Below are 17,781 nucleotides of genomic sequence, written 5' to 3'. Positions count from 1 at the left end.
TTGCACACAAACACATCAGTCTTTTCCAGTTCACTTCCTCCACAGACGCCACTTCATGCTCGACTTCCTGCAGTGAAAACACTGAAACGAGAGCATCCTCCTGCAGACACACTGTTACTGATACTAATACATGTCTCTCTCCCTCTCTGTTTAAGTTCAAGTGGATTTTATTTATATCTTTTTAAGCTTTATTAGCATTAATGTGGCAACAAATTAAAAAACAGAAACTGTCTTTGTGTGTGTTCGAGCATCACCAGCCACCAGGACCATTCTTCCAAAACATGTTCCCCCCATAGGTGTTTACTTGACTGTAAACAAGTGAAGTCAGTTATATTAATAACCACAAATTTGCCCCCCCCCCAAAAAAAAACATGTACAATCTGCACAGCATTCGACAGCCTCTGTCCTTACACCCTCGACCTTAACCCTCTCCTCCTTAGGCAGAGATTGTCCAATCACAGCTTAGCAACCGTAACTAGGCACAAAAGGCCTGTCAAGCTTTGGATTTCTACATGCTGAAGTGATGTGCACCGTGCATGGGGCTGTGGTAAGAGTGGTGCTCTGTATACAGACATCAGAGGTTCCTTCTTTTGTTTTTGTTTTTCACCTTTCCAAAACTAAAAGTACCAAAATAAGAGCGTAAGCATATTGCTGGCTAGCTGCATTGTTATGTGTTGTAGTAATGTTACATTAGAAAGGTCTCACTCAGGACTGCCGCATGCAGTACACTGAATGAGAGCCAGTTCTAGATGGTAGTATATACAATTTTAGGGTAACATTAGTGGCACTTTGTTGGGTTTGGGGAAGTTTACCCAGGATGACTTTGCAAACCTCATAGTGTCACACTGGCACCTGCCGTGTTCATTCGGTTCTCAGGTGATAACCCTGCTCTGGAGCAGGGCCAGCAAGTCCTCGGGGTGAGTTAGCCCACTTCTTACCCTGCAGGCTAAGTGCAGTGTGAAAAGCCTAAAATTATATTGTTTGAAAATACTAACAATAAAGCTCATAACACTTGAGTCTTACCAGGGTTATGTTAGGAAGACATAACAGTCTGATATTTGCCTGTGACCTGTTGGCCTTTAGCCTGTTACACAGCGCCAATTTGGTGACGTTACAGAGTCCAAAAGTCAGCCAGAGTTAACAGCTAACTCACAAAGTGGAAGGTTTTTCCGTTTGTTAGTTTTTCTATCATTATTTTTGGGGCATTTTACGGCTTCATCAGACAGCCGGCAGCAGAGAGATGACAGGAAAAGAGGGAGGAGAGAGATGGGCAATGACATGCAACCGAGGTCCCTAGGCCAACATGAACCGGGGATGTTGTTGTTTTGTTTTGTTTTTTTAAATCATCAGTGCCTTAACCTCGAGGCCACCAGAGCGCCCTCGCAGAGGTCGAGTGAATTAGCTGCTTTAGTCTGAAGTAAAAAAGGACCTATGGTTTCAAAAGTGTTAAATCGGAAAAGCTCGACGTGTGCTGTAACAGTAACAGTCAGTAAAGGAGTGAGGCCTGTGACTGTGAAGGCCACAGCATATGATTCCCATCATCTTCAAGCATCTTCAAGCTGCCCTGCATGCCCATCTGCATTCCACGTGTTCAGGTCCCGCCCTTAATTTGTCATCCATAAATATCAACCATCCTATGAACACATTAACGTAGCATCTACCACCGGGGTGAGGACTTTGGAAAGGTGGATGCTACTCTTTTTTTGGGGACTTCTTAATATTGTTGTGACAAAACTATGAGGTCTGACATTTCACAAGTTCTAAATATACTGAAGTCTAATTGTGCTATGCTCACGCAAGAGAGTGTCTCTCAGCTTCTAAAAAGGCTCTGCAAGTAAATAATAGTACACACACACACACACACACACACATACATACAAACCCAAAAACCCTGACTTCACACACAAGTAATAGTCTCTCTGAACACAACACAGCTGCGGGGGAATGCCGCTCAGACTGCATAGTGGATCGAAGATGAGAACACACGCGCGCATTCATGTGCGCACAGTTCGACACACAATCGCGGCCCTATCATTAGCGCCGCCTGATAACAGCAGTAAACTAACACTTCAGCTACGGCACATAGACGTTTCTCGGCAGACGAGACGCGCAGAAAAGAGGAGGAGGTCTTTGTAAAGGCTCGTATTGTGCTCTGAAGGAGCGCTCTTTCATTCCCCTGTATATGAGTAGTGTACATGGAGAGAGAATGACGATAAATTCTACCTTGAACCTTGAAAAGCACAGTTTTCCTCCCAGAGGGGCACGAAGACAGGGAGACAGACTTCCCAGAACTGCCAAAAATGCTCAACATTTGGCTGGCAGTTAGCGTTATATTGGCAAACCTCTGTGTAGTAACACTTCTCCTGCTAGACTAGAGTCTTTGCTGACAGACATGAAGAGACAGACATTTAGTGGTAGACGACACTCAGGGATTCCTTCACTGTGCTGTAGATCTTACTAATGGGAGACTTAAACCCTCAAACAGGGAGAAACGCATAAGATAGCAGTTCAGATGGAGACATTCACATCTGTGTGTATGTTACAGGTGGCAGCTACAAGACAAAGTTATAACAGCAGCTTGGTATTCCTATTTTCAGCCAGACTCTAGTATATTTAGCCTGTGGCACACTTGTTAAGCAACCAAATATTGAGAGGTCATATTCTATTCTCAAAATGCTATCTTTCAGGACGGCAGACACGGGAAAAAGAGATTGAAATCCAACTGTTTCTGTTCAGCCAACTGCAACTGTGTGTCCTAGAGGTACAGATGTCAGACGGCAACCACGGGACGGGCAGTGACGCCAGCTGAGGTGCTCATGAGTCCCCGTTTGCTACAGGCAGATGACTAAAAACAGCAGCAGCAGCAGCAGCAAACCTGGGCGGCAACTGACCACACTCAGAGAAAAGCACGCTCTGACGAAAGGCAAGGTACTGCACCAGCTATTATAGGTAGAAACAACCACATTCGAGTGTGGAGGACGCTGTTCACCACATGCGTCACTGTCACTCATACACATAAACAAACGCTTGTACGCACAGCTTTATCTGAATCCCCTCAATTCGTATTTACATAATATTCAAATATAACAACAGTACTACAACAAACTGAACTAAACTGAACTTTGGCTGCCGTTTTGTAGCCTTGTTTGTTTTTGGACTGAACTGCAATATTGAAGCGTCCAACTCAGAGTTAGTGTCTGAGGGTGCCATGTGTACATACACTGCCCTGGCACCTGCCAGACAGGATAGAGGAGGGCGTCGCTCTGCAGGCAGACAACGGTCTTAATCAAAGTGGCAGCAAAACCAACCCGGACAAGGGGGGGCGGGGGGGCAGAGAGACAGCTGACTCAGGGTGTCGCCGCGAGGCCGCTCGCACAACAACAACAACAACAACAACACAGAAGTGGAGGGTGGTGGTTTGTTCGGGGCTGACGAAAAGGTCACAGAGAGGCAAGATGCAGGTTGCATTAGAACGGGTCACCGGTGATTTACTGGGGGCTGAGGGAATTCTACCCTGATGACGCCATCTCATCATGTTACCAAATCACACAGCCATATGAATATTGTGATAATGCGATGATGATGATCTTTTAGAAGACTTGAGCTGCTCCGCTTCAGTTCGTCACCATGACCCTGCGTTACAGAGGGAGTCCTCAGTTTCAGAAACAAATCCAAACTAAATCGTGAACAAAGACGGCCCTTATTGTAAGGAAGTGTTGTGACAGCAGCGTGGCAGCTTGCAGGAGTCATGCGGACAGTGCTTGGAGGAAATAACTCTACCTATGAAGAGGATATTCTGTGCTCGCATTTCAGAGAGCATAGCGGCCATTGTACACTGTGCTGAAAGTGAGGTGTCTTAACTCTGCTCTTCAGTTCTGATGTCTGAAAACAGTGTTTGTGATGAGACGTTTACTGGTTTGGGGCCAATGTGGGCTGTTGGAAGTGAAAGACAAACTGTTTGTGCTGAGGAGTGGATTACGACCCAACATACGTGCTCAGTCACATTTTTATGGTTAACCACAGATACAAAAATAAGTACATAACTACAGTACTACTGCCACTCAATAGGTCAATAAGATTCAAGCTTTCAAACCGAGTACTTCATCAGTAACATCAGCTGTTAATCAAGCCAGCAATCGGCAGCACTAGTGTTGCTGCACCCCGGCAGTGTTTCATTCACTACCACATTGTCCCGGTTTTCACCCCAACCAAAATACAAGTACAACATTGTCCTTGTTTCCAGCACTTCCATAGACGTTTATCACGTGTCGGAATTCAACACTGATTGGTCTGTGCGTGTGTCAATCAATCAAAGTGTCCTTGTCAAGGCTGTTGCTAGGCTATGACAGAACCTGTCAAGAGAAAGTCTGCCTTTTTCCTCTTTTCTAAAGAGCTCCACGTGCACATGCGAGTGCATGGACGTGCTGTATACTTCAGGGTCCCGGTTTGGGGGTTTGAAAAAAAATGTTGATCGCTGTTTCCCAAAGATATTCAGTTCACATGTCATAGAGGACCAAAGAAGCCAGAAAATATTCACATTTGAAAAGCTGAAATCAGAGAATTTGGACATTTTTTTCTTAAAAAAAATGACTCAAAACAATTCATCGATTGTCAAAATAGTTGACAACTAATTGATTAATCGACCAATCGTTCCATTTAACAGCATCGTAACACACAAGAAGGACTCGGAAGTCACATAACAGCATCATAAATACAACTGATGGAGATTAATGCTAATTTCCCGTGAATGTTTTACATTTCAGTGTGAATATTCTCTGAATATCCTCTGAATCTCTTGCCGCCATGCTAGCTATCCGTGTGTGTGTGTGTGTGTGTGACATAGCATTTCTATGCTGTTTCTCTCATCCTGACACTGTACATACTGAGTATATAAAAGCTGTCTTTTCTCTGCCTCACAGCACAGTTCCCTGTAGTGTGAAGACAACCACGACGTTTCTGTATTGTCCATGACACAGCACTCTTCTGCAGCGCTCACTTTGGACCATGACAGAGCACATTAGCCGTGCAGTTCGCTCAACGGCTTCCTTCCTGGGCTCTGCTGACTCGGCAGAACGAATGGCCGAACTGATAACATGATACGGATGTCAGAGCTCCAGTGGGCGGACATGGACAAATGACATGGACGAGAGCCGATAAAAAGGACCGATATAAATATAAATATGCCGAGTGTTGCGGGGTTGTTGTCTCGTCACACACACCCCTCTGAGGGTGACACACTTTACTGACATGTTGACCACTGTGTACTGTTTCTTTGGTTTTTGTTGACTTCAATAAAGAAGATAAAATGACTGCCGTTGACTGCTAGCTGTATCTCATAATGCTATGAACCAATGTGCAGTGTTTTTCCCAAAGATGGTTTCTGTCATTTCAGGTAGTTCTTATCATGCTGACGTTTGTTCAAGTGTTCATTTTTCAGCTGCGTTAGTTATTTGATGCTATAAAAACGGGGTGGGATGTCATGATTGACAGCTGACTCTGACTGTGGTGTGCTCACAATTGGATCAGGCGGCTGTGTGGGCGGGACCTCGATGCCGTGGCGCCATCCCCCCTCATCACCACTGCTGCAGACTCTGGCTTCAAATGACGTCACCGGCACAAGATGGCAGCGGCCGCATCCGGGAGAGTTTGGCTTCATTTCTGTACAGTGGGGAAGTGGAGACGCGTCGGCCATCTTTGTATACAGCGTGTGGTCTCCACACCAGTCAGAGCACAACATCTCTTTGTTATGCTTCTTAAACCAGATGTATTGTTGATCCAGTGTGGTTAGAAGGTGTATGAACTGCCCTCATTGGGAAAGACTTATAGGTTTCAGGTCCAATAGGAAGGTGGGCTTTTGTATGCTGGTAAACAATCCAATCTAGCAGGTAATAAACAGATCACAGAGGTGGATTAGTCAGTGCTGTGTTAAGAGTTGACTGTCAACGTCATTGTTCAGGTAGGGGACAAGCTGGTGTCCTCTCTGGCAGGACAGGACTGGGTGCTGCACTGGGTGATGTAATCCAGTTGCTCAGGGAGAGGCTACGGCGTTATCTGCCACGTGCCTTGTTGCAACACACAGGAGTCACACTGTACAAACACCAGAGGAGAGGACGCTGCGATGACAACACCAAAGTGTGGGCTGACTGACAGGTTGCTGAAACAACGCATCAAGCACGGTATGGGGAAGGGGGGGGGGGGGGCAGATCAGCTCATTCTCTGCTCAGGCCGAGGGGGGTGAGAGAGTTCACCATGAAGACAGACAAGAGAGAGTGTTTATGTTGAGTTTCCTTCTGGGTCGACCTGAATGTGAGCACTGATCACTGAGGAACATGCAGCAACAGGGACTATAGAGCTACACACACACACACACACACACACACACACACACACACACACACAAACACAAGTGGGACGAGAGATCTGACAAGAACACAAACTCACACACCGACGCTCAGCTGATCAATACCCGCAGGCTCTGTTTTTTAAAGGCTCATACACACAGAAAAAGACACAGCTGTGACGAGTGAGAACAAAATAAAGGCCTCGATTCTCACAGCTGTAATGTGCTGCGACTTTGTCCCGGAGGGACTGGGAGTCGGTCCAACTATGGTGGAACAACTTGCATAATATGTCTAAGTAAGGGAATTATACACCAGCATTCGTGGCTTCAGGTGTGATCTCGCCCTCGCTGTGACCTCACCTGATGCTCTTTGGTATCCTTGCTCTAAATTTGTGCACTCGGCTTCCTCCTTGCAAAAGGCGGTGGTATGAGGAAAAAGCCAAACCCTGGCTTATAAACGTGTCGCTCACACACAGCTAGCTCTTGGATTGGACAGTAGTAGCAAAGACTCCAGCATCTTTGCCATTAAATAACATTGAATGTGAACATCAGTGGTTCTCCCTCAGTTCATTATATTTTGCTAGGATGGAAAACAGCAACGATCCGGCTATCAGATGTCCTCCTCCGCGTCCTCATACCCACAATGCCTAGCTTATTTGGCTGAGACAGGCCTGCACAAACAAACCTCTGTCCCATTTTTCATTTCGTTCTCTGTGCCCCTTCCCGTTCATGGAGATTTTATTGCTTTAATTCCCATGCATGCAACAACAGAACTGAAGGGAAGACGCGCTTTTATTTTGAAGTTTGCACCTCTACCTTCATAAGAGTTTCAAGCATCCCTAAGCATCCCTCACACATTCATCATGTTCACACAGTTTAGTCATTTTAAAGACGTTTTCTGTAGATCAAGTAGGGTTTCACTTATGATTCAAGTATGAGGCACTGGAAGCACGTTGGTTGAGTCACTAAGTGTTAAGATTCTAACATGCACACGCATCTCCCATCTCTAAATGCCGCCTATGTGCAATAGAAAAGGGTTGAAGCACAACAAGGTAGAGAGAGTTGTCGGTCATACATCCACCACACCAACCACACCATCAGTCTACCAACAGTCACCTTAGGATATGACGTTGCCTGCTGCGGCCCCTGATTCACCTCTCAGTGAGCTGCAGTGAGTCCACACTCTCCTCCCTCCATCTGACAGGCAGGTGCGCTCATTAATTGCCGAGTGGACTTTCAAATGCAATTTATACTCGCAGGAAGATAACAGTCCGACTACATCTCACGTGCATCAAATGGCACGCAGGGACCTGACGGAACGGGGGGGGGGGGGGGTTGCAACACACATGGAACTGCTGGCTTAACTCGGGGGGAAAAAAGGAAAAAAATCCTTGAGTTGAGCAGATTAAATAAGAGAGCAGATTATGACTACGGGGTCGGCGCCGCAAAGGGTCCCACCACGGGGCAGATTTTTACTGGGGGGGGGGTCATCAGGATTTACAGCTGCTGCTGCTGTTGGTGACAATGACGGTGGCAGTGGTGGGGGCGCACACAAAGAGATCAGCACTTTTACACAGCGCGATCTCTAAATAGGCCAGGAGAGCAGAGATTGCATTCAGCGAGAGAGATGAAGGAGGTGGGAGGTTTCATGGGGTTAGAAAGAGGGCGGGATGTGAAGGAGAACTGCAGAGAGAGAGAGAGAGAGAGAGGAAGAGGACAGGGAGAGCAGAGAGACAGAAAATATGAACCGGTAAAGACAGGAGGAGGGATGCTCAACAGGAAGCAGGGGGGGAAAAAAAGGGCCAGTTGATATGGATCCAGGTGCTGGGTGCTTTAACACTGGCTCCCCAAGCATCAGCAGGAAGTCCATCACTCCATCAATCCTCCTCCTCCTCCTCTCTGCTCCTCCCTTTCTATCCATTGCTGCGTCACTTACATCATGGCGCAGCCCTGTCGCCAAGCTGGCTCTGCTGTTGTTGGACCTACACACACACACACACACACAGCACAGGCAGGAAGCTAACTAGCTATCACATCTTTAGTTTCTACAGGATTAGACAATGTGGAGTTTTTCCTCCTACAACCCAGATACATGCAGGTTAGTGTGTTCGTCTTTACACACAAGCAGCAGATGAGGGTGTTGCATGTTTGTTAAGTTTATATCTGATACAGAACCATGTAGCAGGGCACTTCATTCATATATACTGTACTGTACGTGTTAGCTCTGCAGTAGACACATGTATGTCCTTGATTCAACAGTGTTCCTCTGCAGAAAACACGGAAATCGGAGGAGGCACAATGTTGCGCTGACCTCTCTTGAATTCTGCAGCTTAACCCAATTACAGCAAATATCACACAAAGGGACTAATTCCACCCATTAATCCCCGATTTAAACCATGTGCTGCCCAACACACTGTACACACAGAGCTGAGAGATTTCTTACCACATAGTGACAACATTTTGAAAATGACTGGTGACGATTTCACCGGATATTCACTCAAAGGAGAATCTTCATATGCAGTCAGTAGGAATATGAATATGATGACCAAACAAAGTCATATTCATAATAGGCTCAACAGTCGTCATGTGAGTCCTACTGTACTGTACTTAAGTACAGATTTGAGGTACTTGTACTTTACTTGAGTCTATTCCGACCACTTTCTACTGCGTGACATTTTCAGAGGGAGATGTTTTACTTTTTATTTCACTTCAGTTTTAGTTGCTGTTACTGTACAAATTAAGATGTTTGCATAAGAAACATATGAAGAGTTTATAAAATATGACGTCTTGAAATGAGGAGTCTGTTAAATTGTTTAAGTCATTTCATGGTTTCAGCTCCACAAACTTGAGGACTTGCTGCTCTTCCTTTTAATTACTTCAATATATTAGTTGGACAAAACAAGCACCGTGAAGGCGTCACTTTGGTAATTTGTGGATTTCTCAGTATTTTCAGAATGTTTACAAAACAATCAATCGATTCATGGAGAAAATAATCAGCAGATTAGTCCTTACTGAAAATAATCATTAGAAAATAGTTCAAAAGGAGCTCCACCTCAACCAACTACAACAGCAAATCCAGCTTTTACATTAATGCCTGAGTAATAGTCATCTAATGATTGGCAAGTTTCTGCAATGAGTACGTTTACTTTTCATACGTTGTACATACTTTTACTGAAATAACATTTTCCATGCAGTATTTTCACAGTGTGGTATTAGTACTTTTACCGAAGTAAAGGATCTGAGTACTTCCTCCACCACAGCCAAACCCAAACCAGATTGAAAATGAAAGCAGTTTCAGAACCCAAACCGAAAACCAGAAATCACAGACGATCTTAATTATACGATATTAATATTATATCAGTATATCACACAGCAAAGCCCCCACGACACACAAAACCTCCTGACTTTACACTTTACCCCCCCCCCCCCCCCACACACACACGTCCCTCACACATACAAACACGTCTCTTGTGCTTTGTAAAAATCAGCCAAATGTCACAGCGGGGGCAGAACACATGAGCTGCATGTTGGAGGCTTTCCTTCATCAGTGCAGCAGAGCGCTGCAGCTTTTCCTCTGAGCTCCGCACAAATCTCTGCTCTGCCCAGAGTTCACAAAGTTAACATGGTTTAGGATTAACATTTAACGTGGGGGTTCTGCCAAGGCTCCAAAGTCCCCCCCCCCCCCTCCCCCCCTTCAAGCTGACATGACCGGTTCCCTCAGGAAAACGGACCTTGACGTTTACCTGGTGCACGCTCAATGCACGTGGGTTCACACTGTGCACACAGATTGTGTGTGAAACATGTCACTTCCATAGATTTCCACTAACTTTGACAGTTTTCCATGAAGAGAATCAAGTACGCAACACGAGAGGTGTGTTTTTGTATCTATACGAGTACGTGTGTCCAAGGTTGATTAATCCAAAGTATTAGTGCGAGCTTTGGACAAAGGTTACAGAGGCTGCTCTATGGGTTTGCTGCTGTCATTCAAACTTCATTCAGACATGCACGCACTCTATATCCCACCTGCACAACGTCCTGACCCAGTACATGAAAGAGAAGTAAGCCCATGGAGGGAGGGACGGACAAACACACACACAGGGCAGCCAGGTCTCTGCAGGTTAAATCTGGCATTGGGACGAGAGGTCTTCACGGGACCACTCAGTGCCTAGTAGTCAGGTCGACTGCAGTTTGGGCCTGAACATTATTGGGTCTATTTGGACTGATTTGGACTGTCTCTTTTTGTTTTATTCAAGCGTGTCATTTTCCTGTTCCATACTTTCCATTCGCGGCTCTGACCGTCACCAGCCAGCAGGTCACATCAGCTGTCACTGATTAACGTTAAATCTGGGAGTAACTTGATGACAGGACAAAGTGAAACGTGTCTGACATGTGCAGACCCTGTCCGACAGGTCGCACTTTAACCAAAGACGCCGCAGTCTGTGAGGGAGGAAGCTCCACTCAAAATCACTGATTCTTTAGTTCCAACAACTCCCAACCGAGTGAGACGTCTTCTCTCTGGCGGTGTTTCGAGAGTCGCATTCTCCCAGTTAAACTTTCATTCATATCATACCAATAATTCAGACTTATAAACTTTATATTTTTGAAGAGGGGCCTCCCAGTATTTGGATCAAGTAGCTTAAAAATATAAAGTTAATATAAGTAAATATAAGTTTCGGATCGAGCTCGGTATCAGCGGATAACCAATATGAGAGGACTCAAAGGACTAGTAAAATTTTATCGTACACCCCAACATTTATATTTTTTACACACAATTACGGAAGCCCCGAGAGGCAAGTGAGAAATAGAAAATCTGGTGATCCAAGCGATCTAAGTTTCTTTCTCTCCTGTGTTAAGGTTTTTGCTAGATTAATCTTTCTAAAGTTCATCTGTGAAACAGGATTAAAAGCACTCTTTTTCTTCCAGGTGAGTTTGAATTTCTACATGCACTAAAAAGAAAAGTTTCACCAGCCAAAAACTTTTTCTCCTGTTTTCACAGATGGAAAAAAAATGATCTAAAAAGGACCTTTTTTTCACATGTTCTTAAGTCATAAACGCAGGAGAGAAAAACAATTAGATCGGACTTAGAAAATGGATCACCAGATCTTTTTCCCCCCTCACTTGCCTCTCAGGGCTTCTGTACATAAAAGACAAAATAAAAGACAAGAGAGAGAGTAAGTTTTCAGTGTTAAATATTCTGATGTTAACATTGGACTGTAGCTACATTACTTCTGCTTGTCTCAGGTAGCCCACTCACATTTAGCAGGGTAGTATACTGAGGCTAAAGCTAACCAAGGTGAGCACTCAGAGTGTCGCCAGAGGGAAATGGGCCTCCTCCCTTAATAGGCCACATTATTGGCTGTACAATATCCTGTTGAGACATCGTATTCCCCCTGCAGGGAAACCGAAACATCCTTTTATGACTACAACTTCAAAGTGATGTCATCCAGCTGCACCCCCGAGCATTTAGCTGCCTGAGTGTTTGAGTACCAGACAACTAATCATCTGCCCAGTCTTTGATGATGTCAGCTGGTCAGTCCTCCCTTCGGTCACAGACTACAGCCTGACGCAAACCAAAGGCTATGACTTTGCTGGACATTTTTTCCCCCCAGAAGCAACTTGCTGCACCGCCCCACCATGATTCAGTTCCAAAAGCCCCAAGTAAGCACATCACATGAAACTCATCCCTACAGTTTGAAAACAGAGATTTGTTTAGGTTGAGGAAAGGCAATGCTTTGGTCCTGTGCTATGATTCTGAGACCAGATAGCAGCTCTTTTTGTTGAAGGGAGTGAGAAGAAATGGCATTACCATCCTCCATAACAGTAAACAGCCACAAGCCTTAGAGGAAAGAAAGCATTTCCATACCAGGAAATAAACCACGGGGGCCGACCGCTCAATGGCTCCCCAAAGACAGCTCTACCCTGAATCTGAGAAACACAAGATTGGACACATTTCACAAACACTTCTAGCTGTGCTGACTGAAACCCTAGGAGGAGCCCAGCGCTGTGCAGGAGAGGCAGGGGCGGCCATGCTAGGGTCCTAAGGCATCTGTGGATCTGAAATTAAGACAGAAACTGAACACAGGCCGGGTACTTAGCAACTGTTACACTGTCCCTATAGCTAGAAGTAAGATAACACTCGCTGACGCAGGAATGATCCTGTAAATGCCTCGCCTGTGGTCTGCTCGGCCCAGATGTGGCCGAACAACAACATTACAGGTGGCACCAGGTTGTCTGAGCGATCGCTTTGAGGCTCGTCGACCCAGGAAACCGGTCCTGCCGCAGCCTTCATTGATTTAGCTCAGCTCCCGGGCTCTCAGCTGTGCGCAGGGCGAGGTAGGTAGGTAGGGACGAAAATGATGGAAGGGAGAGGCGACGTGATGGATGGTTACTGACGAGAGCCTAACTGGTCTACCGGAGGGAGGAGGGGGGAGTGGAGTACAAATCACATCCTTGTTTACTGTTTGTTTACTACTGTGTTGTGGTTCTGCAGCATTGTGAGCTGAACGTGGCACTAAATCTGTCAATCGATGCAATTGCTGAATACAATCATCCATCAAAATGTCCATCAAATGTCAGACATCTTGTTGTCTTTCAGAGTCTGCCATTATTGAATGGTAAACTGAAAGTATGAGCCAAGGATGCTCCCTCTTTCATTAACTCCTCGTTTGTTTTTAGAAAGATTTGCATGAAGCACCACCTTAAAACAGTCAGTCAGTGCCGTTGTCATGGTGCTTGGAGCTTTTTTTAGTGTTGTGCTTTTTGTATTAGGGTCAGCTGTATTAGGCTCAAATGGCATAAAATGTGATGAAATGTAACCGAAATGAATAAAAACATGTGACTCAGGACAGAAATGTGATGACACAAGTGCTCGTGGGATACTGCGGAAGTCTGAATCTTGAGGTGGGGCGTGGTCTCTGTGTGGAACAGTACAATTATGGAGCGCTTCACATGTCAAGCAGGGCCGTGCAGCATGAGCGGACACGCCCAGAAACACACTCTACACAACTACCAGACTACATTTAACCTTGTCTACAGACATCTACCATCATGATGAATTCAGCCCCCCCCTCCCCACCCCCGCATGTAGCCGATCATTAGGTGTATGCCAACATGTTTCGAGGTGATTCAACAGCTGAAACCACAGCTGGGATGCGGCGGCCGACTTGACACGCCCCGAGGAGGACACACAGGAGGGAGAACGGCTCTGGAAAACAACAACTGCATCAAGAGGTGTCCGTCCACCCATGCACACACACACACACACACACGGCTCTTTTCATTTGAAATTGCATGTGCATGAATCATTACATTTCAGTCAGAACCAGCCTGGCAACAGCAATGAGTGGTGCTCACGCTTTCTGCTGCTCTGAGAAGGGCATTTCCAAGACATCGCTGATCACAAGTTTGTGTGCTCGACTTCAGTGTCTCATCACAGTCGTGTGTACGTATTGGGGGCTTTAGGGAAGAGATGAAGTGGTAGCACATTATATATTTAGGTTGGATGATTCTTATAAGGGCATTTCATTAGAGTTTTGTAGGACTTCAGTACTGTCGTTTGTGTGGGCTATTAACCTGGCTATTCTTCCTTCGATTTATACATTTTATAACATTTTCAAAGATGTCAACAATCTTAGACAATTTGGCTTTTCCGCTTATTAAGTTGGCAGCAGGTTACTGTGGGCCCGCCATATAAAAGGATACTTAAGGAAAGTATCTTGTAATACTAGATTACATCGTCAACAGCTCGGCTGGAACAGGTACCGTGACAGAGGGCACACCTGAGACTAACCAAACAAAAAAGTCCTTTAAAGTATACTGTCAGTTAACATATGCAAACACACTGCGAGGCTTAAGTAACCATTTGACGCAAGCCGAACCTCACTAAGGTTACGGCACTGAAACATTACTGTGACAAAGTGCAAATGCAAAGTGTCCACCCGATGCACTCGTGCTGGAGACTGTAACGTAGTGTTTGTCTCTTTCAGTATGAGCTGAGACACAATGCCAGTGTTGCAGGAGAAAGTACTTCATTTTGTTCAAGGAGAAATATAATGCTTCTCGATCTGTCTCGTGTCGTGGACTTAAACTAAACTGTAATGTTAGAGCCCTTCCAGTCAGGGATATACAAGGAAGAGTGATTCTGTTCCTCTGCAAAAAAATGGCTTTTCACCTTCACTTGACTTGTCTGCTAACCAGTACAACAATCTAATGTTTGTTATCTAAACACAAAAGGGACGTGCAGCAACGCAAGCACACTGAACGGTACACAGACGTTTAGGTTAGGAGAGTGTAAAAAGACTGTAAAGCTCTTTCTTTAAACAGTTGCTTGGTATTAGAGGCATCCGCCCCAAAGCTCCATTTATGGCAAATGAATCCATCACCCTCTCTCTCTCTCTCTCTCTCAAACTAAATAGTTTCCACATTAGTTGCCAAGTGATCAGCTAGGCCTGTGCTGAGGATACTGCCTCTGCTGGGCGAATTAACAACACTTATGTGAGCGCCACTGAAAAAGTAGAGATGTGGCTTTCGACATCATCCATCACCTGCTTTTTGCACCCAGAAAACACACAAGACAGACAAAGAGAATACAACATGGACCCGAAACAAGGCTCCGTTTTTGTTTGGCACAATGTGTGGAGGTTTGTCTGCCACCAGTAAGTATTGACTCCTCTGTGTGAAGCCCCATATCTGACCGGCTCGGGCCTCCCCACTACCTTGAGCTGTACCCAGGCCAGATCCAATTAAGCCTTGCTCGCTCCGTGTCCTAGACTCACATTTCAAACTATCCCAGGCCTCTAATCACCATTTCTCCCAGGCAAGTGCCAGACTTCTGAGAGCAAAACACACATGGTAATTTGCAGCACACAAAAAAACAAACAAAAAAAAAACTACCATCCCAGCACCACACAGCATCACAGCACTGAGACTGCAGAGACACTAGGAGGACTACAAGCCTCCCTCGTCCTCGCTGAGCTACAGTATGGAGGGCATTGGGGGCAGGTTTGGCTTTGTTCAGGCAGATATCTCTGACATTTCCAGGCCCACATAAGAGCAAGAGCAGCATATCCCGACATGAAATCAGAGCTTTAGTAAACAATGTGTTCTTAAAAGTTATGGCAGGGAAAAGCAACCTGTGGTCGGGCACCGAAAGTACTGCTGATGTAATCCTGATTCGGGGTCAGATAGAATGGTGCCTTAGACTGAACTCCAAAATAAAAGCACAATCAATCACAGAAGGAGAATGTGAGCCAGCTCTATGGCGGAGGGAAACAATAATGCTGTGTGCCTTTGCCTGCCTGAGAACATTTTGCTTCAACTGCACAGCAAACAGTCAGAAAAACTGGAAATTCCTCCTTAAACAAACCAGAAAAAAGGCCATTATATGGCCGTACAATGATGTGGAAGTGCAGCGTAAACACAGAAAAGAAACAGACAATTCTGCAGCAAGCTTACACTGCAGCATAGTTTTTTTCCAGTTGCTATATTTGACTCAAAGGCCAGTAGTATCTATTATAAGTGTAAGGAAAACTGTCAATGTTCAGGCCTGTTTGGACATTTGAAAACAGACCATATCTCAGTGAATGATACAAACATGACAGCAGAATGAGCCGCAACAGACATTTCCTAATAAACTGAAGGCAAAACAACAGAGGAGAGTCAGTCCACAACTGACAGAAAATGTATGTAGGTAGAAAATGAGTTGTTAATTGAGGATAAGAATCACGCACAGAGATGCCTGAGTGCAGTAAAACAGAATGGAATGGGAACCATAAAGCTATTTGGTTATAGTAAAGGCTTAAACCAGTGGGGGTGCAGGTGTGTGGGAATCTGCCCAAACCTGATACTGTCCCATAAACCCTATCCTGTACTATCCTGTCTCGTCAGTGGAGTTTACCTTGAAGTTGCTGGAGTTGACCCAGGAGCTGGCGACGCCATCCACCATCTTGTCCAGTGCGGTCTGATCCTGCTCCAGGTCGTGGGACTTCTCCTTGTCCAAAATGTAATCAATGATCTCCTGCCCCACCTGCAGCCGTCGGCCCATGTCCTTCTGCAGGACCTGGGCCAGGCAGTTCTCCATGCTGGGCTCCATCATCCGGGCCTCTGACAACCAACCCCTGTGGCTTCCTCAGTCTGACTGGCTACTAGCAATCCTCCACTGCTCAAAGCCGCCGGGATGACAGCTAAACAAAAGGAGCCCCCGTTAATGAGTGTGTGGCTGGGTGACCCGGAAATGGGAGGAAAAAAAGAAAGAGGCAAGTGTACACAGTCTGCTTGTATTTTTATCCCCGAGGGCAGGCCCTGTCTTTGTGTGAAGTGCTAGCTCGCTGGCTAGCTAGCTAGTGGCCGTGCCCTAGGGATGGATGGAGCAGGGCTTGGGGAATGGCAGCAATGCAGCATGTGTGTGTGTCGGGACAGCAGCTGGGGAAAGTTTACTACTCCCTCCCACTTGGGTTTTCTCCCCCCTCTTCTTCTCTTCGAGGACGCTGAGCCAAACCGCTATAGCAGGGGTAGAGGAGGTGGTTTTGGCGAGCAGCGTGCAAAGGCAGCAAATGGAGATGGATGGAGAGGGCTAGCTTAGAGCTCCATGTCTTGTCCCGGGATCTGCCCTGGAGAGCCCTGGAGGAGCAGAAAGGACAGCAGACAACAGAACAAGAGTCATTCATTCATCGTCATCATCAGACATCTTCATTTAAAAAGCTAACCCAGTGTTATACACTATATGGCCAAAAGTATGTGTCCTCAGGAGGGAAATCATACTGCCACAGCATACAATAATATTTCAGACAGTCAGACAGCATCTAATAATCATTTTCATTTTTGATTAATCCCGCCAATTATTTTTACAATAATTTAAGTGGTCAGAAATTTTTTAAAAATAGCCCATCACTTTTACCACGTGCCCATGGTGACACACGGGCTCCAAATTGCTTGTTTTGTCCCTCCAACATTTCAAAACCAAAAAAGACATTCAGTGTACTATCACATAAAGAAATCAGCAAATTCTCATGTTTGGGAAGCTGACATCAGATAATGTTGGAAATGGCTTAAATTCCATTAGCAGAAAAAAGATTATTTCTCCCCTATCGACAGGAGTCAATCCCCTAATCAATGAATGGATTAATTGTTTGATTAATTGAGTGTTTCTCAGTTTAACATGACAGTGACCCCATGCACAAAGCCAGCCCCATTAAACAAATTGTTTTTCCAGTTTGGTGGTGTGGCCCTGACCTCAACCGCATCCAACACCATTGGGATGAGCTGGAACGCCGACTGCGAGCCAGGCCTTATCGGCCCAACATCAGTGGCCGACCTCACTTGTGCTCTTGTAGCTGGCTGAGAGTAAATCTCTGCAGCCCGGCAACCAAGATCTTGTGGAAAAGTCTCACCAGCAGAGCGGCACATTAATGCTCACAGTTTTGGAATGAGATGTGCAACAAGCA

General features: G+C 45.6%; 1 protein-coding gene across 6 annotated transcripts in view; it reads right to left on the bottom strand.

The window, feature by feature from the left end:
- The window catches only part of clasp1a (cytoplasmic linker associated protein 1a), a 62,590-nt gene extending 46,131 nt beyond the window's left edge, over positions 1–16,459 (bottom strand). For all 6 annotated transcript variants that reach the window (XM_070914216.1, XM_070914214.1, XM_070914209.1 and 3 more), the window contains exon 1: positions 16,236–16,459. In XM_070914216.1, coding sequence (XP_070770317.1) covers positions 16,236–16,433 — 198 coding nt within the window. In that variant the 5' untranslated portion in view covers positions 16,434–16,459. The remainder of the gene's footprint in view (positions 1–16,235) is intronic.
- Between the last annotated feature and the right edge of the window lie 1,322 nt (positions 16,460–17,781).

This window comes from Enoplosus armatus, chromosome 11 (assembly GCF_043641665.1).
Source record: "Enoplosus armatus isolate fEnoArm2 chromosome 11, fEnoArm2.hap1, whole genome shotgun sequence".
Taxonomy (NCBI): Eukaryota; Metazoa; Chordata; class Actinopteri; order Centrarchiformes; family Enoplosidae; genus Enoplosus; species Enoplosus armatus.
Note: the sequence above shows the minus strand (reverse complement) of the source record. Positions and strands in the feature narration are given on the sequence as shown.